The sequence below is a fragment of the Monomorium pharaonis genome, chromosome 8 (genome assembly GCF_013373865.1).
Source record: "Monomorium pharaonis isolate MP-MQ-018 chromosome 8, ASM1337386v2, whole genome shotgun sequence".
Classification (NCBI taxonomy): Eukaryota; Metazoa; Arthropoda; class Insecta; order Hymenoptera; family Formicidae; genus Monomorium; species Monomorium pharaonis.
The window spans coordinates 602734-619427 of record NC_050474.1 but is presented as its reverse complement, the minus strand read 5'-3'; the positions used below and the strand labels follow the sequence as shown (position 1 = coordinate 619427).

General features: G+C 31.6%; 3 protein-coding genes across 9 annotated transcripts; 2 read left to right on the top strand and 1 right to left on the bottom strand.

Annotated features, from left to right (window-relative positions):
* The first annotated feature begins 60 nt into the window (after positions 1-60).
* Positions 61-2411, top strand: LOC105827811 (PIH1 domain-containing protein 1). 4 transcript variants are annotated; one of them, XM_036291475.1, is made up of 9 exons: positions 72-214; positions 382-412; positions 588-658; positions 749-836; positions 914-1096; positions 1303-1475; positions 1726-1950; positions 2029-2172; positions 2248-2411. In XM_036291475.1, exons 3-9 carry the CDS (start codon positions 596-598, stop codon positions 2275-2277), a joined length of 906 nt encoding a protein of 301 aa, XP_036147368.1. In that variant the 5' UTR covers positions 72-214; positions 382-412; positions 588-595; the 3' UTR covers positions 2278-2411. The 4 variants fall into 4 exon arrangements, 3 of the variants coding, with proteins under 3 accessions (XP_036147367.1, XP_036147368.1, XP_036147366.1); XM_036291474.1 differs by lacking the exon at positions 382-412 and having other exon boundaries at positions 61-214; XM_036291473.1 differs by lacking the exon at positions 72-214 and having other exon boundaries at positions 273-412.
* On the bottom strand, positions 2372-7640 carry LOC105827809 (sphingosine-1-phosphate phosphatase 1). 4 transcript variants are annotated; one of them, XM_012665950.3, is made up of 8 exons: positions 7514-7640; positions 6005-6202; positions 5514-5544; positions 4930-4962; positions 4243-4804; positions 3869-4070; positions 3056-3280; positions 2372-2852 (listed from the first exon to the last, which is right to left on the bottom strand). In XM_012665950.3, the coding sequence occupies exons 5-8, from the start codon at positions 4718-4720 to the stop codon at positions 2435-2437; spliced, it is 1323 nt and encodes a 440-aa protein (XP_012521404.1). In that variant the 5' UTR covers positions 4721-4804; positions 4930-4962; positions 5514-5544; positions 6005-6202; positions 7514-7640; the 3' UTR covers positions 2372-2434. The 4 variants fall into 4 exon arrangements, with proteins under 4 accessions (XP_012521404.1, XP_012521403.1, XP_012521405.1 ...); XM_012665949.3 differs by lacking the exon at positions 5514-5544; XM_012665951.3 differs by lacking the exons at positions 4930-4962; positions 5514-5544.
* A 597-nt stretch (positions 7641-8237) lies between these two features.
* On the top strand, positions 8238-16641 carry LOC105827808 (angiotensin-converting enzyme 2). The gene is made up of 13 exons (XM_012665947.3): positions 8238-8378; positions 11761-11970; positions 12061-12225; positions 12290-12368; positions 12522-12662; positions 12764-12946; positions 13055-13149; positions 13323-13474; positions 13703-13830; positions 13913-14159; positions 14237-14326; positions 14409-14513; positions 14630-16641. The coding sequence occupies exons 2-13, from the start codon at positions 11770-11772 to the stop codon at positions 15198-15200; spliced, it is 2157 nt and encodes a 718-aa protein (XP_012521401.1). The 5' UTR covers positions 8238-8378; positions 11761-11769; the 3' UTR covers positions 15201-16641.
* Positions 16642-16694: the final 53 nt, after the last annotated feature.

Genomic DNA, 16694 nt, shown 5'->3' with positions numbered 1-16694 from the left:
AATCAGTGCACCTTGTATCTTATGGATGGCGTCGTAGCTCTCAACATAACTGGAATTTATCGCCAATCGGTCAAGTCGGAAAGAAAGAATTTAATATAATAGCGTACATTTTCGACCGGCCTGGATCGCTCCGGGAGCGATTTGCCATTTCGTTTACTCCCGATTTTTAATTGGTCAATTGTTACTTTTACTCCATTACTCCTGCTGATATTAGGTTTGTTTTTTATTTCTGCACTGCTGCACTAGTGCAATAAGTAAGAATGAGAAAAAATATATTTGTCTTATTCTAACTTATTGCACCAGTGCAGCAGTGCAGGAATAAAAAACAAACCTATTGTAAATCTTGCATATGAATTCCGTCTCTATTTTGGGGTCTACTAGAGCTTTTGGAACACAGCCTAGGATTGATCGAGTAAAGTTTGGAACGCAGTCCTGCACTTACTGTGCATGTGTGCGCGCGTGTGTGTGTGTGTTATGATATTTGTTTTATCAAAGCATCGAAAGAGATTATTTGGATATTAACATTGTAAAAAAATCGTTTATAAGAAACGAAATATAAATCTTAATACATTTTGTACTGACATTAGATTCCATAATGGAAGACGCCACTTTTCTTGAAATTGACGACTCTATTAGGACTAAAAATTTATTATTATTTGTGAGTATATAAATAAACTATAAGTAAATTATACACATACTCGTATCAATGCACGTGAGTAATGACTGTAATGTTCAATATTTTTAAAAGGATAGAGATAGGGATACTTTAAATCAGCAGATGGACGAATTTATGAAACAATTGGACACACCATCTATTCTTGTACAACCTATTCCTGGTAAAACATAGCTTTTATGCATCGCTTGTAGATGAGAGCTTTTATAAGTAATATAAGAGATGATAATATAATTGTAGGCGTCTGCGTGAAAACCAAAACAGTTAATGGAGATAAAGTTTTTGTTAACATATGCACATCCGATAAAATCCCACCACCAGAGGATATATCTGATACTAAGCTATTTCAACTTATAAATGATGAAGTACCTGCTTACACTATACCAATGAGTATTGGTTCGGAAAGGATGGAAGTGGATAAATGTAAATAACTTTTCCAATCTCTTTGTTAGAATAGAACTTAACAGAGATTTTTCTGAACCTTTATGTAATATTCATGTTCATCATTAATTTTTTTTTGTTACTTTTATAAATCTATAGAAATTTTTAAATAACTTGCACATACTTTAACATCTCTAGACATTTGTATAATTGTTGAATAAAATTGTCGATATTGTTTCTTGTTACAGCTGGGAAACCTAGTGCAACGTATGATGTCATGATAAATACAATATATTTTAAAAAATGTCAAGAAAAGAAACATTTCATGGCATTTACAACATTAGTCATATTAAGTGGTGTGGCAGATAAGTTTAACAAAGAGATTGATTCAGAAAATTACGTTATTCTTAAAAATCGTCTAGTAAGTATTAGAATTGGATAAGTTTTTTTTAAATTGAAATAATTAAAAAAAAAGTTTAAGCATTTATGTATTTAAAAAATGTTAATATTAAAAAATTAGTTAAAATTAAAAATTAATTTATTTGAGAAATTAGTAGTAAATATAAAAAATATATGAAATAAGTATTTGTCATAACTTCTCCATTTTCATTCAATGAAGTTGTATTTGTATACTATTTTATAGGCATATTCATAATTATATATTATTACAGGTAATGGGAAAACTTCAGCAACATAGAATAGAAAATCGTAAGCCCAAAAAGCCACAAAGTCGCAAATCATTGATTGAAGAAGTTTCACATTCCACGAAGCCCATCGATAAGATGGGATCTGATCTACAAGCTGGTGACATAACAAAAACGGGTTATGTAATTTTAAGAGAACCAGCGAAAGGTCCAACTGAACGTTTAATTACTTTATTCGATATGCCAAAAAGCGTTAGTCATAAAATTAGTAAATGCTACAAATTCTTTGTACAATATAAATTAGACAAGATAATATGTATTATCTTGCAGGTTTCAATCGAAGATATAGTAGTGTTGATCAACTCAGATCGCATAAATGTCACAGATGAGAAAGCTTGTTATTCATATGACGTTTTACTTCCCTATATACTCAAAGCAGATAATGCAAGAGCTTTTCTGGATTACAATATTGGAGTGAGAATTATCTTTTTTTTATTACATTATGTATATTTGTGTATATATTTGTATATATTTTTCCTTATTTTTCAGGTGTTACGAATAGATATAATAATAAAATAAATGCTATCTTAGAAACGTATATTTGGTTTAAAATATATCTGAAAAAGTAAAAATAAATAATCTTGTTTAGAATTATAAAAATTCAATAAACAAATAAGATATAAAATATATTTCATACAGCAGTATAAATTGAATAACAAATTATATGTCAAGTTTCTTATATTTCCATGTAAAATGCCGGTCGTTCGATACCTATCATGCTAAAAACTTGTGGCAGCAGATACACTGTATTTACACCTATCATGAAACAGGCTAGATATCTGTAGACTAGATCGACGAACACCTTATTTCGATTACTATTGTAATCTTGACATTTCATGAGTTCCTTCCAATTAATTTGTAATATACAACATATCATGATATAACTAAAAAATTTGCATAATTTTTTTGTCGTGATAACGCCAAAGAAGCCAAGTGCAGTTCGAATAATCATACGACCAAGTGTAGAATATGTTGGCCAAATGATATTAAATAATGAAGATGATTGTGACGTCCTTGATAGACCGGTATAATAATTGAGCCATGCTCCCACATGAAGTCCTGCTGCGACTGATACAACCATGGTAGTATCGTTTCTGGGGGAGGGGCGGAAAAAAAATTAAAACTCATTTTTAAAACTGAAGGATTTTGTAGAAATATCAAACAAGTCCACGTTTTTTAAATTTGGGATTAAGAAAATTAATTTTTCTTTATTTTTTTAAGGATTTGTTTAATTTTTCTAAGGAATCTTTTTAATTACGTGCGCATATGTAATATTAAATATTGCCAACTTATTTACCTAGTGGGGGTCCACTTAGGGCTGGATGGATAATACACAATAGCCGCAATACTGATTGCGATCAGTATCGCTACAAGCCAAAAATTTGTAATGACATAGGAATTTGTAATATCCACCAAGGGTATCAGTGGAATCATTAATGCAATCGCTAATACTAAGCCAGCCACAACGTCTAGCACAGTATGCATACCTAGATACAATCTGCTCATACTGACAAGAGCACACCTAAAAAAGTTTTGTATGTTGTCAATTTTGATCATTTTATGTTAATACAAATAATCAGTAAGCAAATATTGTACAAGTTTCAATCAGAGTTAAATAAGTATTTTTTTTAACTAAATTAAGTTAAAATTAATGTGAATTGTAAAACTTTAGTTATGTCGCATGGACAAAAAATTAACTCTGTTAAAAATTGCATTAAGATTAACTCAAATTAATAATTAATCTTAAAAAGTATATTATTTATATATTAAGTTATAATCTTAATTCTTTTAAATTTGATTATTCTAAAATGACAAAACAATTGTAGTATGGATCATAAAGTAATTTTAATCTTTTATTCATAAATTATATAAAATAATACAGAAATCCTGTTTCTCATGTTTTTAATTTTAAAAAATTAATAAAGTTTATACGTCTTGAAAATAAGTTAAAGTTAAAAGTTAACTCATTTAAGTTTAGCTACATTAAATCAGAAATTAGTGATTTTTTAACTCTATTATTTAATTTCTAATTTTTAAACTAGTGTTACTAGTTACCGAATTCTACGAATAATATAGGATAATTGATACATAATTACAATAGTTTATTTACCAAAGAAGTGCGATGATGTAGCCAAGAGAAGACGGATAAATATATTTATTCATCGTAAATAATACTAAGCTAAATGGTATTGTGATACCGACCATGGCATGAGTCGATGGCATTCCATATTCTTGTGACCATTTATTTTGCAATCTGACTGCTGGTGGGCACGCTGGTCTAGGCCAACATATTATATCTTTCAGCATTTGCCCTGAAAATGTATAATACAAATTTAATGACAAATTATATAAAAATTACATATTAAATTTATTCTTTTCAGTTAAACTTTTTCATCTTTCTTCTTTTTCTTCCTAACATGAAAAAAGAAAACAAACAAAAAGTTCAAGTTAAAAAAACCTATCATTATTTCTAATTAATTTTACCAGTAGCCATAATGATGGCCCACACCAGGACTACTCTTTGAGCAACCGCTCCATCAATATTCCAAAACAGGAAGGGTATAAAAGTCGAGTAGAAGACTTCATCCCCTAATTCAGTTCCAAATATAAATACGTAGTACCAAAATGGATTGTCAATTGTGTAATTTGGATTGTTTAAAACTGATAGAGTTTCTTTGTGCTTGATTATCGGTTCACTTATTTTTGTTCGTTTCAAAAGGATTGTTTGCTCTATGTCTGCATTCAGTTGTTTATCGTTTGCATCACAGCCATTCATCTTTTTATCATGGCAAGTTGAAGTGTGATTTTTTTCATTCATTCTCGCGCAAATAAATCTCTCCTCCTCTTGGAATGTCATGTTGTGCCTGTCGTAATGTATTCTGACTCCAAAAAATTGTTGAATCGACGCAACTAATTGAGGGTCCTTCAAATGGGCCACTATTCTCGTTAGTTTTGATATCATTTTTACTGGAATTAGTCGATTAATTTTTTTTTTCTAAGATACTAATACAGCTTTCTCGTGACCATGAGCATTTCGCCGAGTGATCTGTATAAATAATAAAGTTAATGACCTTAGGTGTGATGCAACTTTACGTAAGTCGCGTGATTAATCGATAAAAATAAATTTGTTTCAATAATGAAAACGTTAACCGTCAATTAATTTTTTCTCACCGATTTCGAGCTCATGAAACTTCTTTCTTCGGGCTGCGGGACGTGTAGAATCAATATGTTATGAAACGGCAATATAAAAAAATTATATTCGTTATTTGAAAAAAAAAAACAGCTAATTGCCAAAAGTGACGTGTTTTAAGGTTAAGTGATCTGTCATATCGACCGAATGCGTGATACAAGCATGCGCGGTGATAATACTTTGATATTCAGCCCCATTGATGCCCTCGAAATCGTTTACAGCGATATTATAGAATTCGATGTTAAATGTAAACATCGCTTTTGTTTACAGTGATACACGGCGTTCGTGGTAAGATTAGGTTAGAAGTTAGGTTAGGCTAAGGCGTACCGGGAATAAATGAAAGAGGAGGTATCGACTTTACACACAGGCTTACGACGGTCGAACGATTATTTACCGTAAAGACACGACATGAAGTACAACGGTACTTTTCATGTCACTTATTGAAATCTCCGAAACCTTTTGCACTCTAAATAAAACTAAATATTATGTTCGGGCGTCAATGACGAGATTTATAAGATTTAGATTTTATTATTTTGCTCGAGTCGTAATATACTCCTTCACTTACCAAAAGTAAGTATAACCGAAGTAATCCTCGGCTGAGGTGACCAGCGATAGATAAAATAATGACTTTTATATGTAACGGCACAAAAAGGTTGAAGTTCATCGAATGATTTGTAATAATTATTATGCTCTTCGCGTTCGAGTCGCAGTAGAGAGCACGCTCGCGGAGCCGCTCACGTGTCAGTTATGTCCGAGGTGTCGAAAAAAACGTACAAAAATTCTCACGATTTGGCTGAAAACCAAGACCGGTTCGCTACTTCGCTCCCGTACGTCTTCAGCGTGACAACATGCGTGACGCGTGCATACAATGCGTATATAGAAATGTTTTTTGTCCGTTATACTCGCTATTACATATGAAAATAATTAATTCAATCTGCGACGACTGCGACTTCTAGATCTACATCGGTTGAGCAATTAATGCGCGCTCACGAATCTATTATACTGCAATGTGTATATAGAAACCTGCTCTCTATGGCTCGCTCGTTCTCGAATTACCTCTTTATCGCATGTGATATCTCCTCTCGGAAAGTTTTCCCGCCCTTATTCCAATGGCGTGGACACGTAAATTAAACTCGAGCAAGCGTGCTTCCGCGCGTTTGCTGACGCGAGCTGATGCACGGTGTCGAATGACGGCGGATCGCTCGAGGAAAAAGAGAAGAGGGAATTAATTCTGTCTATTTACATCACAATTTCCTATAATAAAATTATACACTTTTTAATTTGTAAGCGACATGACTTATCATATGGTATACCGACAAAATATGTAAATTGTTAATACCACTTTTTGAATAATGTATTTCTTAAACAAAAACTAAAAAAATGTAAAATAACTTAAGAGATACAAGTATATGGTGTGTATATAAAGTGTTACATCTTGTGTTAGATGACATAGCAGTTTATATAATTTCAATTATATAATAATTAATTCAATTTCGTAAGGCAGATAACCATAAAAATGAGCGTCTGACGAAATCAAATCATACAAAAAATATCACAACGGAGATCCAACTGTAGGATTGAATATAAAATCCGTCTTTAATTAATTCTGCTAGCTTTAGTTTAATGGGTGTTAATTAATATTTAATTAATATAAAAAATATCTAAAAAATGTCGCCGACATTTAAGGTAGTTAAATTTGGCAAAAAATGGAAATAATAGACATAAAGTTTAAAGGTTTATTTACAAAGCACAGAATTAAGTCATAGTGATGTCACAATGATGCCATTTGCCACTTGATCACATATATATATCATGATGATATCATGAGAGAGCATATTTTATGTAATTGTAAATAGTAAATAAAATAATTATATGACATCATTGTGATATTGTGTCTCTGGCCGATATTCATAGTCAAGTCTTGCTTTAAAATTATCTCAATTAAGTATAAATGTTCTATAAGGTGATAATACGGTACGTGATTGATTGATAAGACAGCACTTATATAAAATGGAGTTAAATATAAGATTTGATTATGAATACCAGTTTGAGCTAGAGCTGTTTCTTGTTTTCTGTTTATTACGTTTTTGCCCATTTGCACATTATTTTATTAACAGCAGGATGTCGTATTTCTTGTCTTTTATCTTTTAATTTCAATTAAATAACTCAAAGAGGCAAAGAAAGCAATATAAATAAAAATCATATTTATTTTATCAAAATTGATAAATAAAACTTCGAATAAGACATTTTTTGTGTCGAATAAGACATGTTTTGGACAAAGCATACATTTTTGTTTATTTTTTCTTGTCACGTATTTTTTAATCTTTTTCAAAGACAAAATATTTCTTGTCTTATAGTTTTTTTGTCATAAAACAGCTCGAAGAACTCATTTTATAGATTAACTTTAAGTGATAAACTGACAATACGTACAGTACTAATTTTATAATTTGTTATTTTGTCTTTATATAGATGTGCGTGTGTGTGTGTGTGTGTGTGTGTAGGCGCGCGCATGTTTACTTCAAATTTGATAATATTCGATTATCGATCATTTAGATCACTAATTACCCCGGTCGATATATCGGTAGGTAAAGATGGCGCGGTAAGTGCGCTCCCTTCCAAACCGACTCAAAGTAACCTAATTTCTCAAACAGCATTGCTGATAAAACTGAACCAAGGCGAGAATCGTCTGGCAGAATAATCCTCGATTTGAGTGGCGCGAATGAACGGTGAGCGAGGTGTGTTGCATCGTGCTGCGCGTAATTACATGTAGTTACGGCTCGTGACGGCCGTGGTGGTCAATGGTGGTGCCATTCGCGCGGGTGATCGCTAGGATTTCGACGCAGAACAGAAAACGCAGACGGGATAGGCGTTGGACTCCAGTTGGACTTGGTGGACAGGCAATAGCGAATAGCACCGAGCACGTACATACACACACGTACGCGAGGCGGCTACCGAAGGCGGCTGAGGCTACGCCGGGCCGGGCCGGGCGCGAGATACGCCTCGTCATGCACTGACGTTGGAAATAGTGGCGTGATACGAAGGAATTTCGATCGATCGTGGTCACAGTCGCACTTGGCAGACAGTCAGTCAGTCAGTCAGTCAGTCCAGTCAGTCACACGACAACCGTGCGGTGCGCGTCGCGCGACGTCAGAGAAGCGTGGACGTGTATCGTATATGTATCTCGATAACGTGTGTGACGCGCGCACGCCGGCCTATTAAGCCGCTACGAGTCCGTCGATCAGTGGACCTTCCCTGACTAATCGCTCGACGTACTTTGACCATCGTAAGACAATCATCATCTCGTCAGGCTCGCTTTGTCGGCTCTCCTTGCCCGCGTTCGCGGTCCCGGGTCCGCTTCTGTCGGTCGGAGCAAGAACGTGCCTGCTGAAACGCGCGGGAATCCAGCCGCGACGACGCTCGACTACAAACGGTAAATACAAGTTATTTTATTTAGTTTTCATTCTGTTTATATTTTCTCTTTACATCTTTCCATCGCCTCTTATTTCTACCTCGAAATCATATGAGGCCTCGACGCGCGTTTCATTTCGACTGCGAAAAGTATGCGAGTAAACGAGATTGCGATTATAACACGAATATATCTCGAGTTTTCTTTCCTCTCCTTACGAGATATAATAGGTCTGCCTAATTGAATTTTTTGCATTCTGTTTATCTCTCCCCTCATTTCTTTTATCACTGGAGAAAAAAGGGAAAAGACGAATTGTGCAAGGAGTTAAGCTAAAAGAATTCGTTATTTCCTCCTTTTCTTTAATATTTATTTGCTCGACAATTGAATATTCCACGTGTAGCTGAATGACATTTGCATTTATTGCAAATTAACTGTTACGCCAAAGCAACCTCGCCAGACTGATAACCATCAGGCAGACTACACCTTACATCGCTTTTTTTTTTTTCGAAAATCATTCTCGAGTGAAAAGTGTTTATGCGCGGTGCGAGATATTTCGAGGGCAAAAATCGATTCGTCATAATGCGACGAGAGCCAATTAAACGAACGCGAAAGTTATTTCAGCATTCCGCTATAACTAATGCAATTTATAAATGGAAATTTTAGTTTCGCCAACAAAACAGGAAGACGCTCATTAAAAAGCATTCCATGCAGAAGTAAAACGAGCACGTGCACAAAAAGAAAAAAGAACGCTTCAGAAAAATAGTTAATCGTATCGAACATTAGCATGAAATTAAAACTAATACGTCCCATTTAACAATCGATGATTCTTCTGGATCGAAATTACTTAGAAATCACTTCGTTTCCTCGTCGCTAGCTTGTCTTTTTTTTTTTTTTAGATATAAATACAAAAGAAAGAGGAAGTTTTGATTTTAAAGGTTATTGATGAATTATTCAGTAACAAAAATTTATGCTAGGTCGTTCGAAAAGATTTATCGAAAAAGGACTTTCTTCAAGAGAAATGTAACTTCGAGAGTTGGGAGATTTTCCACCAAATTTGTGTCTTGTCATTTTATATATATACATGTTACAAATATTTTTAAAAACTGTTAAAAATTCCTTTCAACTTTTTTTGTTCTCCTTAAAAATTCCCTGTGATAATAAAACGAAACCCGAATCTGGGGAAGAATTCTTGAATCATCTGGCACTTCGAAGTCGAAGAATTTTGAATAAAAACTAAATAAATATATAGAGATTTCTACTAGGTATTCTTTTGCGTTGGTCGCGCAGGAACAGGTTTCTTTTCGTTTTCTTTAACGTTCACATTCGTTTTCATTTAATACGGGAATGTCTGTGGGTCTTGAGTGAGTAGTCGGATGAAAAAAAATCATCGCGAATGATCGAGCATGGTTTCTGGTGATTGACTGTGACCGATTCTTGAACCGCGTTGCATTCAGAGAATGCGGCCAAGACAGAAATATATCTCACAATCGTCACTGATACGATGGATCAAGCATGCGCGCATAATATACGATAAATTTTACACTCTTTCACATACACACACACACACACACTCTCTCTCTCTCTCTCTTTCTCTCTCTTTCTAAATCACATTCAGGGATTTATTGTCTCTTTGGCTCGATCACAACTTTCTGTGCTATGTAAGCTTCTTACTGGAGATGTATGGTTCGACAATGGGAATATCTGAATTCTATCCTTTCAAAATATTTACGAAGCTTACTTGCCTAATTTTATATTCCTTACAATTTAAGAATACATTGCTGAAGTAAAACGTTATTTTAGAATTTCCACTAGATTCAAAACAACTGCGAACAATTTCTCGCACTAGTTTTGTCCAATGTATTTTCGAAGACGTAATAGACTATTAAATTGTCTCGTTTATATACCGCAAGCTTAATGTCAAGAATCAGAATTCATTCCAGTTGACCACAACAATTTGGTGTATTACGAAATAACTTCTATCAGCAATGCCGAGGCAAATCATCGTGTGTTATGTAATAATTCTATATAAATTTAATGCTTTAATACACAAGTAATAAGCATAGATTTGCGATTTAGCGATTTATATTGCTACATCGCAATTTTTTTTCTTTAATTGCAACGCGATATACAACTGCATCTTTAATTGCGAAATCGTGTGCAATTTAAAATCTTAAATGCAACGCAAAATCGCACTTTCAGTCACTAGCATCGCAATGTTTTTCTTGAATTGCAACACGATATAAAACTGAATCTTTAATTGCGGAACTGCATACAATTAAAAACTGCAAATGTAGCTGAAATTCGCACTTGTAATCAAGTATTTATTTATTAAATATTTATATATGAAAATAATAAAAATGCCATTTCGCACATGATTTAAACGTTATGAATGCACATTTGATTTCAGTTATTAAACGCTTGCTTTTAACATGATTTTAATATGATTTAACTAATCCGTTTGTTTGAAGTTTTTTCTTTTTATTAATTCATGAAATATGGCAGTTAATAGTAGAACTAAGAAAGTATATATAAAAATTTAAAATTATTATAAACGTGCACTAATTTTTATTTGCTACGAGACATGGAAAAAATGCCATTTTTTAATATATTAAACATAAACATTTGTATACAGATAACTTAATATTTATTTTTTCTCTAATTTAATTTAATAATTTCGAGTTTATTGTTATAATTATTTAATACTTATAGTAAAATATTCTATAGAATTTTTACGAGTAGTTTAGCAATTAATGTTATCATTTAATAAGCTATCATTCAAAGCTTTAGCAGAATTTTTCAACTACCAACTTTGAAATTTAATTTATTCGAACATTCCATTTCTCGTTGAAAAAAAATTAAGAACATCGTGAATCTTCAATGTTTTACTTTTCGTAGAATTACGCGCGCATCGAACGAGTCATCATGGCCAATGGCAGCGCGGATGACTAATTCATTGGCCGTGTAATGTTTGATAATGATATTACAGCATACCTGGACGTATCTTGCACCATAAATGTAAAGGTTTCTAAATCGCGCATCATTCTTTATTATCGCTAAAGCGAATCAATGACAGAATGTTTAATGTGCACATTAATGATAAATCAGCGTCCTTCCTGTATTTACTTTTACAGAAATAAATCTTAGAAATTCATTTCCTTGTCAGACAGAGGCGCGATTTTAACATATATACATACATAATTTATTATTTCGTTAGTATTACAACGATAATAAATTATCCATATGAATATCCTCATCAATTTTAATCAACAGGTCAATATTATATTTCTGAATACATTTAGTCGTTTCTACTACAACTTCTACTGTAATCACTTTAGAATTTAAAGTAACAAATCTAAATATAACATAACGTATATTTTACAATAACGTGTGAATATTTTATTTGTAGATCAAAGAGATGTTGTCAAAATGGAGCTGGATCGTTCTTAATCTCGTTGTCTTTGTAACTACTGCCCCACGTAAAAAAACTCCCGTGGAAGACGAAGCTAAAGCTTTCTTCGAATTAACCGAGTTAGATTACGAAGATGCATGCTACAACATTGCCAACGTTCAGTGGTCATTTATTGTGTCACCTTCCAACAAAACATTATCATCATGGGTAAATTTATTATTTAAATTTTCATATTGCTTAATCCATAAGAATAATTTTCTTTCCTATAAATTAAAATCCTGTGTCACTATATTTTAGGAGATGCAACAATGTAATTATACAGAATTTACGAAAATGCAAAAAAAAGAAGTAATCAATAAAATAAAAAATACAAAAGAACAGCTAGACTCATCTCTGCAATATAAATATGATGTAATTGAAAAACCTGGTGATACATTATTAAAAAACGAAGATTGGAAAAAGGTAAGAGGTCTCTTGACAAATTGATTTAAAAACTAATTTTGACTATATTATAATTATCTTACAGTTTATACAATTCGCTGGCGTCGTGGAATTGCAACGATCAATTAGTCACGTGAATAAGTCACATAACTATTCACGAGAAGGTATATTTTTATTATATTAATATATATAAATCGCATATAAAATGTTAAAAATAAAATTTAATTAGAAAGAAATATTTTATATTGGAGAAGATTTAATACAGTAATTTATAAATTGTATGATATAACTATTAATTAGTAAACATATAACTTTAGGTGTGGAATATTTGCTTTCTCATAGTGGAAAATTAGAAGATAAGCAAGCTGCCTGGAACGCTTGGCATCGTCAGTTTTTACCATTGGTGGCAAATTATTCAAACAATTTGCTGCTCGTTGCTGAAGCCGCAAAAGAAAATGGTTAGTATAAAAAGATATATTACGTTTATACGTAAAATCCAAATTATAAGTATGCATATTGCATTTTTAATGAGTGTAACATTCAAATATTCAATTCATAGATGTCGAAGATATTAAGAATTATTGGGAAATGCTGTCAGGACACCCCGATGGATATGACAAAATAAATAGTGAATGGAGTCGGATTAATAATCTTCACAAGAAGATTGTAAAATTTATTGGTACAAACTTGGCTCGAAAATACAATATTACTATAAACGATACGCTTCCAGCTTATTTACTCGGTATGATAGCAACAGTACATACAACGTAAAATTTTCATAATTTTTATTTTTATATTTTACTTTTAATATCTAACTCTATTGTGTAATTTGTATGGTTTCATTCGAAAGGCAGCTTACAAGGATATGAGTGGACAGATATATCATCAGATATTTTACCCCATTCAGAGTTAATTTATGATCTCAAAAAAAATCTCTGGAAAAAGGTAGAGTTGCTGTTTTCTGTAAACTATATAGTAATACTTTTGTAAACTATATGTTCTATAAACTAAATCGATTATAATTACATTTTGTAATATATAGTAATACTTGAAAATTGTCTAATTATATAATTAAAATTTTTCTAATAATACTTGAAATTTTCTGGTAAATTTCATAGAAATATGTGGGAAAATCTTTGTACAAGACTGCATCCAGTTTAGGTTTAATGTTATTAAAACAAGTTCCACAAGCGGAATTTTGGGATAAGAGCGAATTTAATCAACAGTGTCCATCTAGTTTATTAAACTTTTGTCGAGATGGTACAATGAGGTATGTATATCAAAATCGATCATTTTTAATATTTCTGATCTAGTATTATAAATATTTCTCACAAATTAGAATTACTGCATTAGTTGCCGAACAATCATCAGTGAATAAGTTTAAGAAAAATATTAAAATAATAAGACTTTAAATTGGTTCAATAATCAATTTTTTATTTGTTTATTGACCGAGACAGTAATCCAGATAACACTTTCCTAAATTGAAATATTATTTTAGAGTCTCTACTTGTTCCAAAGCCACAATAAGCAATTTCCTAACAGCATACGAGGATGTTGGAAAAGTATTATTCAATCAAATTGCGATAGAAAATACTCCCGTTCTCGATATAGTTAACAGATATTCAGGTGAGAAGATTTATTAAACATACGTAGCGATTGCCTACAAAATGTTAGACCAATTCGACATTAAAGATATTTGATTCTACAGGATTAGAAGAAGGTATATCGACGCTACTTGGGATATTATCAGTAAGCCCTGCGTGGTTCAAACATACCGATTTAATGAACAGCACTAAGGATAATGAGCAACAAATGATCGTATCTTTAATGATAACCGCTTTGAATGTACTTCCTCGATTAGCGTATTATTACTCTGCCGATTTATGGAGATTAAATGCGATTCAAGAGAATATCACAGATCCGATGGATTTGATAACATCTTGGTGGAAATACAGGTATTGTGACATTTAATAGAAATCGACATGGCTTATATAATAACTATGATATTTAAAGTTATAATTATGTATATCAGGCAAGAATATGAAGGTGTTTCTTCTGCTGATATGGATAATCCTACTTTCATGGACGATAGTCATATTGTTAGAAATAAACCATATCTTCCGTAAGTATTCTAATATATTGAAATATACAATCTCATCTATCATTCTATCACAGTGATAATAAAAAGTATTCTATCAACGCAGCAAAATTCTTGGCATAATGCTGTCTTTCCAATTATATGAATATATAATGGATTCAACCGAAGTCCGATATAACATCGATGGAAAACTAATGAATGGCAATGTAATGTAAGTTGACATAACATAAAAATAACAATGTATATACATCCTTTTTAAAAAGATGTATTTCTATAAAGAAATTGTTTACGATAAACTTTTATTAATTTTTCTATATTTATATATAGAAAAATGATTCAACATAGCGGATCTCGCGAATGGCAAGATCTTTTGAATACATTCGTCGATATAGATGATATATCTGCAGATCCGCTCAGTCTCTATTTTTCACCGCTGGAGGAATTCATTGAAGAAAATGAAAACTTGGAATATAAATCTGGAGCAATGGCAGATAAAGAGCTTGAAGAATTGGAGAAACATATTTTGCGAGAAATTAATACTCCCACTACAACGCCTTCGATTATCACACGCAGGATAACAACAAAATCGTACAAGACAATAAGTAACGCGAAAAATATGCAATCAAAAGTAGAAAAATCTTTAGAATCTAAATCATCCATATACATGGAAGATAAGCCGCAAAATTTTGGGCCCGATTTAACAACTCCAGTTTCTCTTGGCAAAACGTCAACGCCGGATATTTTGAACAGTACAGAAAATAGCACACCAAAGATTAGTACTAGTAAAGCGGTATGGGCTATAAGCGCGATTCTTATTGCGATAGTAGTCATCTGTATTATTGCGATTTTCGGAAGACGAAGATGTCGTAAAACGCCAAAAAATAGACGATACGTTTAGCGATATAAATTTTTGTTACTAAACATATTTATTTCTCGCATTTAGGCGTTAAGAGAATTTTGATCATTTAATTTATTATCGCAACAATTTCTCATTAAGGGAGTAGTTTTCTAATCGCTCTTTGGAGTATTCGACCTCGTGCATTCCTTAGTAATGTTCCTTGTATTTTTTTTCGAACATCACTAATGGTTAACTAGCTCAATCACATTTGCCTTGTATCTCTACCTCCAAATCTTATCCAGAAATGAACTTTTACTTCTTACATATTTAAAAAATTCTGATACTAGATATTTCTTTCTTGATCGATTTATTAATTAGCCTATCATTGTAGGTAATTAAAATAATACAAGTAGTGTCGGACACGAAGTATCTGAAACAAATAAGTTTTCAATTTTTATATATAATATAATTATATATACAAAATACGAGTATTGTATACAACACTTAGTATCAAGTATTTCTTTAATTACGATTACCTCGAATTTTTAGACTTACCATCAGCATATTATTGACTCCAAATTAATTATAACGAAGCTGATTAGCATTTGTTAACTAATAATCAAAATTAAATATTAATTTTATAATACTAAATATTATATTAAGGATTATACTTAAAAAATAATATTATTTTTTAATCATGTTTTAAAGTTAACTTATGCTTGAACTAAATTAATTTTATAATAGCAAATATATTAAGACATATAGTTTTCAAACAATTTTTTTCATTTTCTAAATAAAGGTCTATAATTATTTTTAGTAATAAAATTATTTTGCATAAATGTTTTATTTTTATAATATTCAATTTACGATTAAAATCTCTGATGGTAATTTTGTCGTAAGTAGAAAGATACCTATGTTTTCTTAGTTTATATATATATATATATAAAATTCCTGTTTGTTTTGTAATGCCTTAATTCAGGTTATTGCTCCCGTATTATGATTGTAACAGAATAAATATAAGAAAGCTACGAAAGTGTTGTACATACATAATTGATAGTTGCAAAGAGACATTTGAGAAAAGAAAGGTGATTAAGGACATAGAATTTATATACATAACGATAAGAATGATTGAATATTTCATTGTACTTAGCGTATAAGTAGACTATTTTTCTATAAATATTTAGTATTGTATTTTCGAGTATTATGCTTGTACGTACATATTTACATATCATTATGAAAATATTTATATTTTTTTATAAAAATATCTTATACATCTGTCTTGTGTACGTTTGTTCGATAGAACAATAAACAATATTCCAGATGTAATTAAAAAATTATTTAATAATCTATGCGATTGTGCCAAAGAAATCGCGTTGTCTTGCTTATTTCTTAAAATTATATATATGCAATTAAAACTGTAAGAATAAAATTAAGTAGAAATACAGCGTGAAATACATTGTATTTATTAATTAAATAAACTTTTCCATCGTTAAAACGATAATTGCGTCATTTTTTGTATTGGGTTCTCATAAAATATTAATTAAGATCTAACAT